Source organism: Nerophis lumbriciformis, linkage group LG18, assembly GCF_033978685.3.
Source record: "Nerophis lumbriciformis linkage group LG18, RoL_Nlum_v2.1, whole genome shotgun sequence".
Taxonomy (NCBI): domain Eukaryota; kingdom Metazoa; phylum Chordata; class Actinopteri; order Syngnathiformes; family Syngnathidae; genus Nerophis; species Nerophis lumbriciformis.
The window spans coordinates 35,012,409-35,033,021 of NC_084565.2; the positions used below are offsets into that span (position 1 = coordinate 35,012,409).

Below are 20,613 nucleotides of genomic sequence, written 5' to 3' on the forward strand. Positions count from 1 at the left end.
CCACTATGATTAAAATACAGCTTTTATACTTGCAAGGCGGACACATAGATGCCGATGAAAGGAAGGATATCAACAAACAAAAGCAGCCATGTTCTCTCATCTACTGAGACCTTGTTCCCAGGGTTTCAATTAGGGGCTCCTGATTTCCCCCGGGGGCCCCCGTCACTCCCTCCCTCCCTCGCTCAGAGATGCCTCATTAACAGCAAAAACACACACACACACACACACAAACACATTTTAAGAGCGTCACATGTTGGTCCCGGCATTAACACTCAAACGCAGCGGTTTGCTTACCCCCGACTTCTCGTCAAAGATCTTGATCCCTCCAAAGGAAACAGTCAGGAAAACCTTCTTCTTGTGTTCTCCTTTAGAGCGAGCTGCTGCTGCGACACCCTGCAGGCACAAATATTGAACAATATTAGGTCAGGGGAAGGGTCTTTATTACAGTGAGTAATGTAGAGTAGCAGCCTTGGAAGTTATTGTGGAAAACTGAGGCTCAGAGTTAAATGTCTTGGCATTCTAACGACCACTAGTTAACTACTGGAATAATAGCATGTCAACATATTAACCTCTTAAGGCCCAAGCTGTTTATTTACATGCTTTTTTTTTTTTTTTCTCTTTGCTATTTGGGCTTATTGGACCCTAATTAGAATAAAAACTAAGAATCATCTTTTTATATGATGTACTTAGTCCATAAGTACACAAACGTGTACTTCATGTTTAGTGACATGCTAATTATTATTTTTACAGTTTTTTTCCAAATTCCATTATATGTTATACTCTTCTGACACTACCAGATGGCAGTATAAGTGTCCACATAAGCGGCCATAAAACCCCAATTCAGTAGTGTACACAATTTTGGAAATAAGAGCTAAAAGGTGCTGTCCACGCATGTGGCCACTAAGGCCTTTAGATTCAAGCAAGAAAGGGACCTAAAGTGAGGTTATGCTAACTTTGGTAGCCTGGAGAACCACGCTCCATGTATTTCCTACTATAGTTTACTTGGTATTTGTTAAATTTTTAATTGGAAGTATTTAGGTAATTTAAAGGATACATTGTATCACATACTGCGGCTCTCAGCATTATTATTATTCCATGTACCTTGTAAAGAACAAATACTTGTACATGTCAACATTTCAGTCCTTCCACCGCAAACACTCGCGACCAAGGTACAAAACCCAAAACCAGTGAAGTTGGCACGTTGTGTAAATGGTAAAAATAAAAACAGAATACAATGATTTGCAAATCCTTTTCAACCTATATTCAATTAAATAGACTGCAAAGACAAGATACTTAACGTTCGAGCTGGTAAACGGTGTTATTTTTTGCAAATATTAGCTAATTTGGATTTTGATGCCTGCAACATGTTTAAAAAAAGCTGGCAGAAGTGGCAAAAAAGACTGAGAAAGTTGAGGAATGCTCATCAAACACAGGTGAACAGGCTAATTGGGAAAATGTGGGTGCCATGATTGGGTACAAAAGCAGCTTCCATGAAATGCTCAGTCATTCACACACAAGGATGGGGCGAGGGTCACTACTTTGTCAACAAATGCGTGAGCAAATTGTTGAACAGATTAAGAAAAACATTTCTCAACGAGACGGACTATTGCAAGGAATTTAGGGATTTCACCACCTACGGTACGTAATATCATCAAAAGGTTCAGACAGTCTGGAGAAATCACTGCACGGCCGAAAACCAACATTGAATGCCCGTGACCTTCGATCCCTCAGGCGGTACTGAATCAAAAAGCGACATCAGTGTGTAAAGGATATCACCACATGGGCTCAGGAACACTTCAGAAAACCACTGTCAGTAACTACAGTTTGTCGCTACATCTCTAAGTGCAAGTTAGAACTTTACTATGTAAAGCCATAGCCATTTATCAACAACACCCAGAAACGCAGCCGGACTCGCTGGGCTCAAGCTCATCTAAGATGGACTGATGCAAAGTCGAAAAGTGTTCTGTGGTCTGACGAGTCCACATTTCAAATTGTTTTTGGAAACTGTGGACGCCGAGTCCTCCGGACCAAAGAGGAAAAGAACCATCCGGACTGTTATAGGCGCAAAATTCAAAAGCCATTATCTGTGATGGTATGGGGGTGTATTAATGCCCAGGGCATGGGTAACTTACACATCTGTGAAGGCACCATTAATGCAGAAAGGTACATACAGGTTTTGGAGCAACATATGTTGCCATCAAAGCAACGTCTTTTTCATGGACGCCCCTGCTTATTTCAGTAAGACAATGCCAAACCACATTCTGCACGTGTTACAACAGCTTGGCTTGGTAGAAAACAGTGTGGGTACTAGACTGGCCTGCTTGTAGTCCAGACCTGTGTCCCATTGGAAATGTGTGGCGCATTATTTAGAAACAATCAAGGTATGCAAATAAACATTTACAAAATCTTTTTAAATACACAACATACCAGTATTTATTTGCTGCTTATAGATCGGTGCGGCTAACATATGAAAACATATTTTTTTCTTCTAAAATTGAGTGGGTGTGGCTTATAACCTGGACTATACAGTAGTTTGTTCTTTATTTCAAAGTGATAAGGATACAGTGAAGGATAAATGATATCAGACACAATACCAGCCAACTTTGGTAGCCCGAGGAACCTCATCCCATGTATTTTCTACTATAATTAGTGTTGTAGGATTACATAGTATTTACTTGTTTTAATGTTAAGGATGTAGTGAAAGACAAACAATATCAGACATGTGTATATGTCTTGCAACAGTTCTTCTCAAATAGTAGGGCGGGGCCCCTGGACTGAATTTCAGGCAAATTGATGAAGTTTAAATCTTTTCTGTTACAGACTAAAACAATGTTTGTTGTAAGTTGATCTTTATTTCATTTTGGTCATTTTATAGTCCTGATAAGGGCATAATGTTATGCAGAGGTATACTTACAACAATTTTGAGAAGCGCTGCCTTAATATACACCATGTATTTGTGTAATGGAATAACAGCATGTCAACATATGCTAATGGTAGCCCAGGGAACCTCATTCTATGTATTGTTATTATATTTGTGTTGTAGAATTACATAGTATTTACTTTATTTAATGATAAGGATGTAATGAAAGATATATACTTCTTTATGCTTTATAAACACTATATTATTTGTGTCCCTGATGTGGGATCTGAGCCGAGGATGTCGTTGTGGCTTGCGCAGCCCATTGAGACACTTGTGATTAAGGCCTATATCAGGGGTGCTCATTACGTCGATCGCGAGCTACCGGTCGATCTCGGAGGGTGTGTCAGTCGATCACCAGCCAGGCATTAAAAAAATTGTCCTAAAAATGAGCGATCATAAATCTTCACTATGACGTCACTTTCGTCACTTGATTGACATTCACGGCACCCGAGGGTCTTCTGAGATGACGCTGGCTGCTGCCAGCTCATTAAAATTACCGACTGGAAGGCGAGAAACACTTTATTTCAACAGACTCTGGCGCCGTACCTGTCGTCAAAACTCCAAAGACCGACTGCACAGTTGCGCTAACAAAATAAGAGTCTCAGAAAGCTGGCGTGCACAAGCTAGCAAGCTACGGAGTTTGCCGACAATGTATTTCTTGTAAAGTGTATACAAAGGAGTACGGAAGCTGGACAAATAAGATGCCAAAAACCAACCACTTTCATGTGGTATTAGACAGAAAGGAGGACTTTTTTTCTCCTCCATTCGAAAATGCGGACATTATCAGCACCACTGTCTGATTCCTATCAATGCAAGTCATCAGAATCAGGTAATACACCAACTTATATTATTGTCTTCATGAAAGAAAGGAATCTATATGTGTTAAACATGCTTGTATTATCTTTAAACACCTTTAACTTATTAACAATATTAACTATATATTTTAAATATGCTTGTATTATCTTTAAACACCTTTAACTTATTACCAATATTAACTATATGTGTTAAACATGCTTGTATTATCTTTAAACACCTTTAACTTATTACCAATATTAACTATATGTGTTAAACATGCTTGTATTATCTTTAAACACCTTTAAGTTGTTAACAATATTAACTATATGTATTAAACATTCTTGTATTATCATTAAACACCTTTAATTTTTTAACAATATTAACTATGTATTAAACATGCTTGTATTATCATTAAACACCTTTAATTTTTTAACAATATTAACTATATGTGTTAAACATGCTTGCATTATCTTTAAACACCTTTTACTTGTTAACAATATTAACTATATGTATTAAACATACTTGTACTATCATTAAACACCTTTAATGTATTAACAATATTAACTATATGTGTTAAACATGCTTGCATTATCATTAAACACCTTTAACTTGTTAACAAAAACATATATTTCATAAATAAGTACATGTAAATTATATATATGAATGAGGTAGATCCCCACGACTTGATCAATTGAAAAGTAGCTCGCCTGCAGAAAAAGTGTGAGCACCCCTGGCCTATATGAATAAACTTTGATTGATTGATACTGGAATAAAAGCATGTCTTAGGAATCTCACTTGTGTATTTTCTGCTATTGTTTGTGTTGTAGGTTTACATGGTATCTATTTTATTTTCTAACTTTCTTTTGGATACATAGAAGGAGAAATGATAACAGACACTCTGGTTCTAAGTATTCTTCTTTTATTCGTGTAAACACCTACGTCCACTGGAATTACAGCATTTGTAAAAGCACTTCGACAGGCCCAAATTGCTAATGTTGGCAGCCTGAGGCGCTACTGGAGTTTGCGTTGTTGGTTTTACATGGTGTTCATTTGGTTTTTCATTTGAAGTGATAAGGAAAGTGAAGGATGAATAATTTCAGACACGTGTACTGTTTCTTATGCTTCTTCATGTTGGTACATTAAGGGCCAGATGTACTAAAGGTTTTTGTGTATTAAAAACGTGCAGACTGGATAGCACATGCAAAGCTGATCGACTTACAGTCGTGGTCAAAAATTTACATACACTTGTAAATAACATAATGTCATGGCTGTCTTGAGTTTCCAATCATTTCTACAACTCTTATTTTTTAGTGATAGAGTGATTGGAGCACATACTTGTTGGTCACGAAAAACATTCATGAAGTTTGGTTCTTTTATGAATTTATTATGGGTCTACTGAAAATGTGAGCAAATCAAAAGTATACATACAGCAATGTTAATATTTGCTTACATGTCCCTTGGCAAGTTTCACTGCAATAAGGCGCTTTTGGTAGCCATCCACAAGCTTCTGCTTGAATTTTTGACCACTCCTTTTGACAAAATTGGTGCAGTTCAGCTAAATTTGTTGGTTTTCTGACATGGACTTGTTTCTTCAGCATTGTCCACACGTTTAAGTCAGGACTTTGGGAAGGTTATTCCAAAACCTTCATTGTAGCCTGATTTAGCCATTCCTTTACTACTTTTGACGTGTGTTTGGGGTCCTTGTTCTGTTAGAACACCCAATTGCGCCCAAGACCCAACCTTAGGGCTGATGATTTTAGGTTGTCCTGAAGAATTTGGAGGTAATCCTCCTCTTTCATTGTCCCATTTACTATCTGTAAAGCACCAGTTCCATTGGCAGCAAAACAGGCCTAGAGCATAATACTACCACCACCATGTTTGATGGTAGGGATGGTGTTCCTGGGAGTAAAGGCCTCACCTTTTCTCCTTCAAACATATTGCTGGATATTGTGGCCAAACAGCTCAATTTTTGTTTCATCTGACCACAGAACTTTCCTCCTTAAGGTTTTATCTTTTTCCATGTGATTGATGTCAGATGAAACAAAAATTGAGCTGTTTGGCCATGACATTATGTCCTTCACAAGTGTATGGAAACTTTTGACCACGACTGTAAATCGTGTGCAGGGGATTACGTCTCTTCAATTATCATGTTTGCAGAATATATGAAGATTACCAGATTGTGCAAAATACTGGGAGGAGGAGATGCAAATATCATTTAGGCTAGGGTCTCACAGCAGGGTCGGATGTCTAATTCGGATGTTTTTGTCAAATTCAATCTTCTTAGTGGCCAATCACATTACAAAAAAAAAAAGGTGATTTCTAATGTGAATGCAAACTGACCCGCAAGGGACATGACGTCATGACGTCGCTCGTGCTGCAGTTTACGGAAGTAAACATGGCTTTCACTCTAGTCGGGCTCGGTACTGGCACATTTGTGGCAGTTTGGAGGACAAAGTCAACATTTTCCAAACCGAATTATAGCGCGTAGAAGATTGAGAAGGAAGAGGACAAGTATTTTGGCTCCGGCGGTTTTACGAAATAATTCGCTTCGAAAGAGCGTGTCTGTGGCTAGCAGTCGGAGTAAAGAGTAGCGGAACATGGACATGAGTTCCTAAAACATTATTTTCACCTTTTTTCTCCTCTGTTGTCAACTATTTATTTTGTGAAGTGAAGTGAAGTGAATTATATTTATATAGCGCTTTTCTCTAGTGACTCAAAGCGCTTTACATAGTGAAACCCAATATCTAAGTTACATTTAAACCAGTGTGGGTGGCACTGGGAACAGGTGGGTAAAGTGTCTTGCCCAAGAACACAACAGCAGTGACTAGGATGGCGGAAGCAGGGATCGAACCTGCAACCCTCAAGTTGCTGGCACGGCCGCTCTACCAACAGAGCTATGCCGTCTTCTTGTAACCGTCTATTTTGCTTTTTGGTGACGTTCTGGCCGATTGGGAGTGTTCACATTGAGGACGCATTGCGTATACACCCGATTAATTTCCACATACAAAAGAGGCCTTGGTCAGATATGACAAATTTGGTATTGCACTGTTCACACGGACATGAAACAATCCGATGCAGGTCGCACATGGGCAACAAAATCGGAATTGACCTGCAGTGTGAACGAGGCCTCAGCATCAGGTAGCAGCCGCAGTGTGATTTACCAAGACTGAAACGGTTTGCGGTTTCTATATTTTGCACGTTTGAAAGGTACGTGCAAACTGGCACAAGTGACACACAAATGGTTGTGCTGCGGTCACTATGGCGATACCAGTTCTGTGTGCTCTAATATCAATCCTCAAATCAAAATATTGATATTTTTGATACTTTATTCAGGGTATTTCCAAACTTTTTCCACCAAGGGCCGCATGCTGAAAAGGCAAAGCAAAAAAAATGCTAAAAACAGATATTGTGTCAGCTATATAGGTGACTAAGTACATTATTATTAAGTATCAGTTAGAATACACATAAGTAGTTTCAGCTTTTCTCATCACATAGATTGTTTTGCTCTTTTTTCTTACATTTTTACTGTTGGTTTTTCCCATGTAAGAATAGAATAAAAATAATAATAATATGATTTGTTTAACTGCATAACCTAGTGTGTCAAAAATTCTGCTTGTATGAAAATATTAATGTTCAGTTACATAATCAACTGTTTATTCTTGTTGTTGTAATTTTTCAAATTAATTCATACTTAGTATTGTTTAATTTAAATGTTTTTGTTTATATTTTAAGTATATTTTTTTTATTTTAATTGAGCGCTTCTAATATTTTAGATCAGTGGTGTCTCAACTTTTTCCACCGAGAGCTGCAAACTGAAAAGTCAAAGAATGCGGGGACCATTTTTCTATTTGAGAAAATGCTAAAATCAGATTAATGTGTTAGCTTTGTATTATAGGTGACTAATTTTATTATCATTAATTATTAGTTAGAACATTTCACCTTTTTCTTATTACATATTGATTTCTTTGCTCTTTTTTTCTCACATTTTGATTGTGTTTTTCCCCATGTAAGAATAGAATACAAATAATAATTGTTTAACTGCATATCCTAGTGTGTCAACAATACTGTCTGTACAAAAAGATTACTGCTCAGTTACACATTTAACAGTGTTTATTATAGTTCATTATAAATTCATAAGTAAGTATTATATTATTTTTTTAATTAACTAACTAAATTGTGTTGATATCTTAAGTATATTTTATTTTTATTTAAAAAAATGCTAACAACACATCTTACACATATTTAAAGACAACACTTTGAGTTATAGGTGGTTAAGTATAATATATTACTAATATTAATCAGTTTAAAAATGTCAGCCTTTCCTAATTACATTCCATTTAAAAAAAAAAAAATTCTCGTAATTTTACTGTTTTTTTTTTTAGAGAAGTAAGTTATTATTTGAAAATACACAACAGCAGACACGTCAGGTATATTTACAAAAAGAATTGGCATCGAATCAGTTTTGCCGATACCAGCCCGAATTATAGTTGGTATCGGATCGGAAAGAAAATAACTGGTTTCGCACATCACTACTTACAACACGCCCACTAATAGTATACAACATTCTACAGTTTGCCCACACTGTTAGGCACTTGTTATGTGGAATCTTAGTGGATGAGGCCCAAATGGGTTCATTAAAAAAACAAAAAACAATAGTGATTTTTTAAATTAATTTGTAAGTTAGTATTTTTTTTTTTTTTAATGCACATAATCACGTTTCATCAAACATATATTAACGTTGTTGCCCTAAGGTGAACTGGGTATAACACATGGCACACTGACAAAGCTGAACCTAATGTTACTATAACAATCTACAAGGTTAATGTAGGTTGCTTCTCTTTCTCCCCCTCCATTTTTCTGCATTCTTTCGTATGTCAAGTTATCATTACGTATATGTATTGTTGCACTTGAACAACTGTATTGTTGATAATAAAGGTAAAGTATTGGTAGTGTTCATTATCAATAGCGCTATTTCTATTGGTATTTGTATTGATCCATTTGTAGTGTAATAATGCTCATTGTCATTTCTGTATTATTTTTTATTTTTCGCTAACTGCTTATTTGCTATTACTTTTACCATCATATTTGTACATGTCGTATTTGCTGATGTTGCTCTATTGTTGTTGTTGTTTGCTGTTGTTGTTTTTGTCTCTCTGTCTAATCCCCTCTTGTCCCCACAATTTCCCCCTCTGTCTTCTTTTTTTTCTCTTTCTATCCCCTCCTGCTCCGGCCCGGCTGCACTAAATGATAATATAAATACATTTAATAAAGTCAAATACAAATAAGGCAACAAGAGAAGTATCCTACACTTCTCTTTTGTAAAGTAAATCTGAACAGCCGACATGGGCATCTACATCAACTATATGATTTGCCTGAGAAGCTGGACAGGACATAAATTTTTTTTTAAATAAATAAATAAATAAAAATAAAAAAAATAAATAAATTGTGTTTATATTTTAAGTATATTTTATTTTTATTCAACAAAATGCTTAACACATTTTATACATTTTTAAAGAAAACACTGTGTTATAGGTGGCTAAATATAATATATTACTAATATTAATCATTAGTTTAAAAATGTCAGCCTTCCCTCATTACATTCCGAATTTTTGCATGTTTTTTCTTATATTTTTGCTGGTTTTTTTTTAGATAAGTATATTACTATTTGAAAATACACAACAGGAGACACGTCAGGTACATTTAAAAAAAGTATTGGTATCGAATCAGTTTTGCCGATACCAGCCTGAATTATACTTGGTATCGGATCGGAAAGAAAATAACTGGTTTCGCACATCACTACCTAAAACAAGCCCACTAATAGTATACACAATTGTACAGTTTGCACACACTGTTAGGCACTTGCTATGTGGAATCTTAGTAGATGAGGCCCAAATGGGTTCATTTAAAATAAATAAAAATCAATAGTGATTTTTTAAATTAATTTGTAAGTTAGTTAAGAAAAAAAAGAACTAACTAAACTGTGTTTATATTTTAAGTATATTTCATTGTTATTTAACAAAATGCTAAAAACACATTGTACACATATTTAAAGAAAACACGGTGTTATAGGTGGCGAAGTATAATATATTACTAATATTAATCAGTTTAATAATGCCAGCCTTCCCTCATTACATTCCGAATTTTTGCATGATTTTTATTATATTTTTGCTGTTGTTTTTTTTAGATAAGTATGTTATTATTTGAAAATACACAACAGCAGACACGTCAGGTACATTTAAAGAAAGTATTGGCATTAAATCGGTTTTGCCGATACCAGTCTAAATGATACTTGGTATCGGATCGGAAAGAAAATAACTGGTTTCGCACATCACTACCAAAACACGCCCACTAATAGTATACACAATTGTACAGTTTGCACTTGGGAGAGTGGCCGTGCCAGCAACCTGAGGGTTCCTGGTTCGATCCCCACCTTCTACCAACCTCGTCACGTCTGTTGTGTCCCTTAGCAAGACACTTAACCCTTGCTCCTGATGGGTCGTGGTTAGGGCCTTGCATGGCTGCTACCGCCATCAGTGTGTGAATGGCTGAATGTGGAAATAGTGTCAAAGCGCTTTGAGTATTGTGGAGAATGCATATATTTTTAAGAGTTATTTCTTTATTCATAGTCATGTTTAAAGCGGCTAATATTTTCTCATGTGTACTCTTTTTGCTTTTTGCTTGTATCTTATGTCCGCAAGTAAACTCTGTGCTTTACCTTGAAGGGTTGTCGGAGTATAGCATACTCCATTTTTACCTTATCAGTATTAGAACAATGAGGCTGCAGTGTTTCCCACAGGACAGGCATCTATTTGTGGTGGTGTGGTCGGGGTGCGGGGGGTGACGGCGGCAGCGGCGATGACCAAGAAGAACGCGGAGTTGGAATATAAGTACAACACTTTATGTACATATTTAGCTCATTAAAATTACCGACAGGAAGGCGAGAAACACTTTATTTCAACAGACTCTGGCGCCGTACCTGTCGTCAAAACTCCAAAGACCGACTGCACAGTTGCGCTAACAAAATAAGAGTCTCAGAAAGCTGGCGTGCACAAGCTAGCAAGCTACGGAGTTTGCCGACAATGTATTTCTTGTAAAGTGTATACAAAGGAGTACAGAAGCTGGACAAATAAGATGCCAAAAACCAACCACTTTCATGTGGTATTTGACAGAAAGGAGGACTTTTTTTCTCCTCCATTCGAAAATGCGGACGTTATCAGCACCACTGTCCAATCAATGCAAGTCATCACAATCAGGTAATACACCAACTTATATTCTTGTCTTCATGAAAGAAAGGAATCTATATGTGTTAAACATGCTTGTATTATTTTTAAACACCTTTAACTTGTTAACAATATTAACTATATGTGTTAAACATGCTTGTATTATCTTTAAACACCTTTAACTTATTAACAATATTAACTATATGTGTTAAACATGCTTGCATTATCATTAAACACCTTTAACTTGTTAACAATATTAACTATGTGTTAAACATGCTTGTATTGTCATTAAACACCTTTAACTTGTTAACAATATTAACTATATGTATTAAACATACTTGTATTATCATTAAACACCTTTAATTTATTAACAATATGTGTTAAACATGCTTGTATTATCTTTAAACACCTTTAACTTGTTAACAATATTAACTATATGTATTAAACATACTTGTATTATCATTAAACACCTTTAATTTATTAACAATATTAACTATGTGTGTTAAACATGCTTGCATTATCATTAAACACCTTTAACTTGTTAACAAAAACATATATTTCATAAATAAGTAAATATAAATTATATATATGAATGAGGTAGATCCCCACGACTTGATCAATTGAAAAGTAGCTCGCCTGGAGAAAAAGTGTGAGCACCCCTGAGTTACACCCATCTGAACAGGTCAGCCACCTGTTTAAAGCCCGATCACAGTTGAAATCTTGAAATGAAGGGCCTTTAATGGCCAAAACATTAACCTGGACAACATTTTAACAGCTGGTTGGCTCAGATTTTATTATTTTCATTGCATTCACATGCTGCAGTGGACAGTGGACAATTTAGCTTAATTATTAATGCAGTATCTGAAGCACCGTCTCCACGTGTGTTTATTGACAACAGGGTTATAACCTGGACACGTTAGCTCGTCGGTATGGTAACACGTGACAACAGCGGCGGTGTTAATGAAGCAGCGTCAGGCTCCTCACCGTCAGTGAAACGCTCGGTGAAATCGCGGATTAACGTTAAATATATGACGAGCCGCCAGCGATGCAGCTATAACTTATCTACCTCCAACCTATATTACCCTCGTATTTTGATCCGGTCGGTCCGTTCTTTTACTCCGCCGCCGTCTTCTTCTTCTTCTTCTTCTGGCCCACCAGGTGAATTAAGTGCTATTGGCGGAGTTAGTAGGCTACCGCCACCTACTGCACCGGAGTTGTAACTACAAGGTACATTCACAGACAGAGTCCCATTGCTTTTATGAGCGGTCGAGCGAGTCAAAAGCCGAAAAATCCATTTGTGGCGGACGTAATTCTTTCGTGGCGGGCCGCCACAAATAAATGAATGTGTGGGAAACACTGGGCTGTATTCCTTTCTGGGCAGGGTGGGAGCTGTTTTCGTATTCAATAAGTTGTCTCTTCCCGTTTAATTTTCAGACCTCTTCTAGATGCTGGTATTAGCGCACTGTAGGACTGGTCTCCTATAGCTTTAGTAAAACTTGCTAATATTCCTATTCTGTCTTGTGGGTCCTTCTTACTCAACATATATGTCATCTGACAGAACTTGGGATTGACCAGTGACTTTAATTCCCTGAGAGGAAGACTGGTCAGACGCAACAGTACCTTGAAGGTAGAAAAGCGCTATACGAGTATAACCCATTTACCATTTTATTTACACTGTTAGGCACTTGTTATGTGGAATCTTAGTAGATGATGGCCCAAATGGGTTCATTTAAAAAATTAAAAAATAAATCAATAGTGAGCGACGCAAAGCTCCAAGCAGACCTTTGCAACGCCCCATGGAAACGTAACCGGCATCATTTGTAACTCTATAAGTGCGTCTTGAGGGCCGAGATGTCGACCTGCGCCACATTAGCATAGCTGAGTGCCGAGGAGGAGGCAGGCTGCAGGAGCAGGGAGGAGCGCCATGACGGAGGAGGCGGCGAGATCAGAGAAAAGCACTTGATGGATTTCCTGTCGCAAGAAATGAGGAGGAGGGAAGCCGTTTGATCAATGAGCTGTCAATCCTCTCCTCGGCCCTCCACACCTCAAGCTGGAATTTTCACCACACGTGGGGGAAAAAAAAATGCGAGAATGCAATTTTTTTCCTCCTCCCCAATTCAAATACCTCCTGCAGGACAATAAATAATGAATAAGGCTCTTCACGCTGTCTACAAACTCTTTTTGAACACATTCTGGTGATGTTAAAATCACATTAAGCTGATTTTTCATTTTTTTCCCCCTCGATCTTCGTCCCGCCTCATCTTCCTCTCCCTCGCCTCTCATCCCAAATGATTCTCCCCTTGCTGTTAACTAGCTCATCTGTCTTCCTCTGCCTGTAATTGTTCCCGTCCTTGCAAATGAGACTTTCACCCCGATGGCCCTCTCATCCATATAAGCTAACCTTGCCTCTTCCTCGCACAGGCGTCATTCTTTCTTCCGCTTTGGAAAACTAACTTCGGAGAAAAAAAAAAGACCTTTAAAGTACCAGAAGAGTGGAAAAACAAGTTGCCTCTATATTGAAGTTATTATTATATATATCTGATTTATGACAGCAAAAGTTGCGAATATCGTATTTTTCGGACTATAAGGCGCACTTAAAAATCCTTTCATTTTCTCAAAACTCGGCGGTGCGCCTTATAACCCGGTGCGCCTAATGTACGGAATAATTTTGGTTGTGCTTACCGACCTCAAAGCTATTTTATTTGGTACGTGGTGAAATGATAAGTGTGACCAGAAGATGGCAGTCACACGTAAGAGATACGTGTAGACTGCAACATGACTCAAGTAAACAACACCAAAATTGTATATGTTCCATCGAAAGTATAGAACATTACACACGGCGCTCAAAAATCTATCAAAGTATTTTAGTACGACTTTGGTAAGCTATGAAATCGCACCACTTGATAAATTGTACTGTGCTTCAACATACGAGTATTATTATGGTGTGTGTGTAAGGTAAGACATTATCTGGCGTTTTGTTTCGCAATATTATTCAAAAGCAACTTTTCTTACCTTCTGGTACCTGCTGATCTGTATTTGGGATCTGCATAAGTCCTGAAAATGTGTACCGTAGTCAATAAGCTTCTTCTTTTTCATCTTCTTGTTATGGGACATTCATCTTCAGCTGTGGTCATTTCTAATACAAAGTACCGGTAGTGTAAAGTTCTTACTAGGGCTGGGCGATATATCGATATACTCAATATATCGCGGGTTTGTCTCTGTGCGATATAGAAAATGACTATATCGTGATATTCAAGTATACGTTCTCACGCAGTTGCTTTTAGCTGTGGGCATTACACTACAGTCATTTCTCCCTCTTTCTTGTCTCTCTTTCTCACAAAGACGTAAAAAAGAAGCGCACCTTCTTACATACGTCACATACGTATACGCCCTCGCGGAGCAGAGAGGTAGCGGCATGGCTAAAGTTAGCAGCGAGTGGTAATACGAGAGACAGAAGGTGCGAATCTGGTAACAAATGAAGGAAGAATTAATTCCCAAGAAAAACAGCACGGGTTCAATCGTCTTGCGGTGGTTTGGCTTCAAGCGGGAAGATGTTGAACAGACAACCGTAATTTGTCAAGTGTGGGGCAAAAGCGTTGCTACAAAAAGTAGCATTACTGCTAATATGTAGCATCATTTGAAAAGTCACCCGCTAGAGAATGAAGAGTACTTGAAACTCCGCATGTCAACAGCTCCGTTCGGTGCCACACCAACAAAATGCAGAGGCAACCATTTCCACATCAACACCATATGAAAAAAATTGTCTAAAACAGAAGGAGATAACATCCGCAGGAACCTACCACATAGCGAAGGACATACACTATTTGATTTCCTATTATGCAGCTAACTTTTATTTGACAGTTATTGAAATATCTTGTGTGACATCATGCACAAAAGTGCACTTTAATTGTTTTAAACTATTGTAGTGGCGTTCTGTACAAAAAGTGCACTTTGATTTAGTGTTGTTTTGATATGTCATCTTAGTGACATCATGCACAAAAGTGCACTCATAGCTTGTTTTAAAATGTCTCTGACAATCTTGCACATTCTGTTTTGAAATGACATGAATGTTTGTGCCACTGCTTGATAACTGTTTAATAAATATAGTTTTGGTCAATTGACATAGTTGTGATTTCCCTCTCTGCATGAAAGTTTAAAATGAGCATGTATTAATGCAGTATGAAGAAGAATGTTTTAATGTAGACACATAGAATCATCATACTGCTGTGATTATATGCATTCAAGGCTAAGGCAAAATATCGAGATATATATCATGTATCGTGACATGGCCTAAAAATATCGAGATACTAAAAAAAGACCATATCGCCCAGCCATAGTTCTTACTTATATCTGTCAGTAAACTCGCCATGAAAGCGCTAAAACATACCGGTGTAGTGACTTTACATAATTCACCCAAGGAACTTTAGTTGTTAGAGTTCTGGTCGGACGTTTTTTCACGGGACACATTTCCGGCGTTGTTGTTGCACTAGTGAGCCACGGATGAGGAGATGCTGCTGCGTTATTGATTGAAGTAAAGTCTGAATGTCATTAAAACAGTTAGCTCCATCTTTTGGCACTTCTTCCAATCCTGTCCTTGCACGCTACACCGCTACGACAAAGATGACGGGGAGAAGACGCTAGGGATGTCCCGATCCAGGCTTTTGCACTTCCGATCCGATACCGATATTGTTTTTGCACTTCCGATCCGATACCAATACTGACCGATAATGGCCTATCCGAGCATGTATTAAAGTTCAAAGTTATTTAGCCTACTTAGTTGTCAGAATCATGTTGAAAAGGGTTTTAGTACTCTTGATAACAACTAGCCAGCTGAATTAGGGGAGTTTGAATAATACACAATGGTTGGTAACAAGAAACTGACCTGTTTATTCAAGGATAAACACAAAATAGACACAATTATACATGACAAACAGAAATGGCATCATTGAAACTAGGGCTGGGCGATATGGCCCTTTTTTAATATTGCGATATTTTAAGGCCATATCGCGATACACGATATATATCTCAATATTTTGCCTCAGCCTTGAATGAACACTTGATGCATATAATCACAGCAGTATGATGATTCTATGTGTTTTGATTGATTGATTGAGACTTTTATTAGTAGGTTGCACAGTGAAGTACATATTCCGTACAATTGACCACTAAATGGTAACACCCGAATAAGTTTTTCAACTTGTTTAAGTCGGGGTCCACTTAAATTGATTCATGATACAGATATATACTATCAGATATATACTATCATCATAATACAGTCATCACACAAGATAATCACATTGAATTATTTACATTATTTATAATCCAGGGTGTGGAGGGGGGCGCCGGATGTAAGTGTCAAAAAGACAGCTAAAAGAGTTTGATATGAGAATACATCTAAAGTTAAAATATAGGGTAGAAATGCACCCATTTGCAGGAAATGTCTTGATTTTCAAAATTTTCTTTCAAGGCTTGCATGTCTACATTAAAACATTCTTCTTCATACTGCATTAATATATGCTACTTTTAAACTTTCATGCAGAGAAGGAAATCACAACTAAAAAAAAATCACTATTTTTTTCATACGGTGTTGATGTGGAAATTTTTGCCTCTGCATTTTGATGGTGTGGACGTGTGGCACCGAATGGAGATAAGCGTCTCGACAGACGTTACAATATTTGAACAATGATGACGAAAACTGTTTTCTCTGTCGTGTCCGTGTGTCGAAAATTGTTATGCGCTTATTTTTTTATTTGATTTTGTGCGTGGCATATAATTGCTATGCGCAGAGGACGTTTGAGCAGTGCGCAATTGCACAAGCGCGCACCTTAGAGAGAACGTTGGTCACACGGCTGCGCTAGCATCACAGCTAACGTTAGCCATGCTGCTACCTCTCTGCTGGGAGAGGACGTATACGTATGTGACGTATGACGTGACAGTATGTGACGTATGACGTGACAGTATGTGACGTGTGTAAGAAGGTGTGCTTGCTGTCTGTGAGAGGGAGACACAGAAAAGAGTGAGAAGAGCCTGTCGTGTAATGCCAGCAGCTAAAAGCAACTGCGTGAGAATCCACAGACCTGTGGATGTGTTGAAGGTGTGCTGGAAAATGCGGAACGGAAATTAGGTAGCAGCAGAAAAGTGGAATGTATTATTTAAATAGGTGCGTTGGAAAACACGGAGCGGAGTTTTTTTTAACTGGATCGGCATTTTCCCATGCCTTGACGATACACATTTTTTTGCAAATATCGGCGGCCGATCCGATCCAAATATCGGATCGGGACATCCCTAGAAGACGCTGTCGAAGGTGAGCCACGTTAATGGTAAAAGGGTCTGAGCTACGAGGTAATACGAGACTTGTGCTGTTGAAGCAGTAAAGAGTTGCAATATTGTTATTGTTAAAAGTTGCTTTTGTCAAAGACAACATCGATTGGCAAGGATTGCATAACGTTGTGAGGCTACGTATATTTTGCGGGGATTGGTTAAATTTGTGCAAATTGCTGCAATCGCAATATTAATCACAATATAATCGTAGTAAAACGGATGATCAGACAAAACAGAAGTCATCGTCATGGACCCACTAGCTGCGGAAGCTAGCTCTCCAATCAGCTAAACAGACTCAATAACTCCACAGTGACGTACTGAGGAATTAGTGAAACTGAAACAATACAAAAAGAGAGCCGTTGTAAGTTATTAATACTAACACAGACACTTGTGAACATGTTAGCATATTAGCTAATGCCAATGACGCATTACATTATGATAGCATGTACGAATATGCATGAAAACACTGCTACGGACGTTACACACGGGCAGCTTAGTAAGTATGAACAGTTTTAGTTATATTGTAAAACTTAAAAAAGTTGCTTCGAGTTTTGAATGAAGAATCCATACGAGTAGAAACGCTATGGACAACTATAAGACTGAATGGCACTCTACTTCCGGTTGAAAGCACTAAATGGAGCAAACCCTTCCAAAAGATGGCACCATGGCACAGACAATAAAACACCTTTACAGTGGATTTGCTTATTTTGTTTTTTTACTGTTTTTATTATGGCCGTCAGCAAACAAAAGTACATAAAATATTAGGGTTCAAACTGTAGGTAAAAAGTAGAGGCTTCTAGTCCGGAAGTTAGGATAAATAATGCTGCGCCAAGGCTCCACCTACTGTCCTGTAGTGTTACGGTCATTGTAATTACAGCTGGCGTGTTTATTTTGAAGTTTATTTGGCGTTAATTAATTATTGGAAGCATGCGAAAACTGAAGTTATTTGAAAACTCATTATATATGAAAAATTAGTGTTTTAACATTAATAATGATTTGGAGTGCATTAGAAAGCCGAAAGAAAAACCCTAATTGACGTTTTAAAACTCATGAAGAGTAAAGTAAAAATAAAGTTGTTTAAATGCTGACTACTCATAATACTCCTAAATGCAGCTTGTGTATTTAATTAAAAAAAAAGAACACAACAGGGGGCTGCCTGCAGCCACGGCTATTTATGCCAACGTCTTTGACCTAGCATTACTTAACTTTAGTAGCCCACACACATGAAATGATGGGACAATCAGATATTAATTGACTACACATGCTAATTATTGATATGTTTCTTTATCTGTGCTAAATCATAACACTGTTTGTTTTCACATGTGTTAAAATAGGGCAACATGTGCCCGTGCACTATACACAACACACCCCTAAAACATAAAGCTAGAAAGCTAACATAACCAGGGCGTGTCCTGGCCTGTCCATTGACATTACAGGCTATCTGGGATCGCCATGGCAACCAAAGACATGCTATGTTCCTTATTGCAAGGTAGAGTAGCATCCAAGGCCATTGAAACTCAGGGTCAAACAGTTGCATATTGTTGCTTTCATAGGCAAACTAAAGTTAAGCCTAAAAACATACAAAACAAAATGACTTTTGCCCTCTTGTCACAATTTTTGCATTCATTTTAATTTTGAAACGTTTTTTTAAGTATTTATTTTGAATTTATATTAAATTATACTTTCGGGGTCTCAACAACAGAAGCTGTTTGTCGTATGCAATCTTAAAGAGGTGAATTTATTTATTTTATCATACATCTTTTTAATATTTATTAATTTCATTTGTATTTATTTTGCATTTTTGTTTGTTTATTTTGACGTTCAACAAGTTGACGCTCCATAGAATAAGTCATGATAATAAAACATGCCTTATACTGATGAGAATAAAATATAAAATACAATCTTTTTGATAAATCACATCAAAAAATAAACAAATTTTTTTCTTTAATATTTATAATCTTTATTTGAATTTTTTTGTTTTGTTTACTTTCAACAAGCTGACACTGCTTAAAATAAGAAACGATGAAAAAAACAAGTATTGTACTGATGTGAATAAAATATAAAATACAATCTTTTTGATTAACTATATTTAAAAAAAGTAATTCTCCATTTCTTAAAAATTTTAAATCTTTATTTGTATATTTTGTTATCTTTACTTTCAATAAGTTGACGCTGAATAAAATAAAATATGGTAATAAACATGTCTTATACCGATGTGAATAAAATATAAAATACAATCTTTTTGATTACGGTAAGTACATTTAAAAAAATAAACAATCTCTATTTTTTTTTATTTTAATACTTTATTTGTATTCTTTTTATCTTGTTTACTTTCAACAAGTTGACACTGTATAAAATAAGACATGATAACAAACCATATCTTATAATGAACGGAATAAAATATAAAATACAATCTTTTTGATGAACTACATTTAAAAAAATAAACAATCTCTATTTTTTAATTGTAATACTTTATTAGATTTTTTTTTATTTTGTTTACTTTCAACAAGTTGACGCTGTATAAAATAAGACATGGTAATAAAACATGTCTTATACTGATGTGAATAAAATAAACATTTTTTTTAATAAACTACATTTAAAAAAATAAACAATCTCTATTTTTATTATTTTAAATCTTTATTTGTATTCTTTTATTTCGTTTACTTTCAACAAGTTAACGCTGCATAAAATAAGACATGGTAATAAAACATGTCTTATACTGATGTGAATAAAATATAAAATACAATCTTTTTGATAAACTACATTTAAAAAAACTAACACTCCATTTCTTTAAGATTTTAAATATTTATTTGTATATATATATTTTTTTACTTTCAACGAGTTGACGCTGCATAAAATAAGACATGATAATAAAACATGTTTTATACTGATGTGAATAAAATATAAAATACAATCTCTTTGATTAACTACATTTATAAAAATAAACAATCTCTATTTTTATTTTAAATCTTTATTTGTATAATTTGTTATGTTTACTTTCAACAAGTTGACACTGCATAAAATAAGACATGGTAATAAAACATGTTTTATACTGATGTTAATTAAATATAAAATACAATCTTTTTGATTAACTACATTTAAAAAAATCAAACAATCTCTATTTGTATTTTTATTTTAAATCTTCATTTGTATTCTTTTATTTTGTTTACTTTCAACAAGTTAACGCTGCATAAAATAAGACATGGTAATAAAACATGTCTTATACTGATGTGAATAAAATATAAAATACAATCTTTTTGATAAACTACATTTAAAAAAACTAACACTCCATTTCTTTAAGATTTTAAATATGTATTTTTATATATATATATTTTTTACTTTCAACGAGTTGACGCT

General features: G+C 36.2%; 1 protein-coding gene across 7 annotated transcripts in view; it reads right to left on the bottom strand.

Annotated features, from left to right (window-relative positions):
* The window catches only part of dab1a (DAB adaptor protein 1a), a 291,492-nt gene that overhangs the window by 99,474 nt on the left and 171,405 nt on the right, over nt 1-20,613 (bottom strand). For all 7 annotated transcript variants that reach the window (XM_061978209.2, XM_061978206.2, XM_061978208.2 and 4 more), the window contains exon 4: nt 295-393. In XM_061978209.2, the coding sequence (XP_061834193.2) occupies nt 295-393 (99 nt within the window). The remainder of the gene's footprint in view (nt 1-294; nt 394-20,613) is intronic.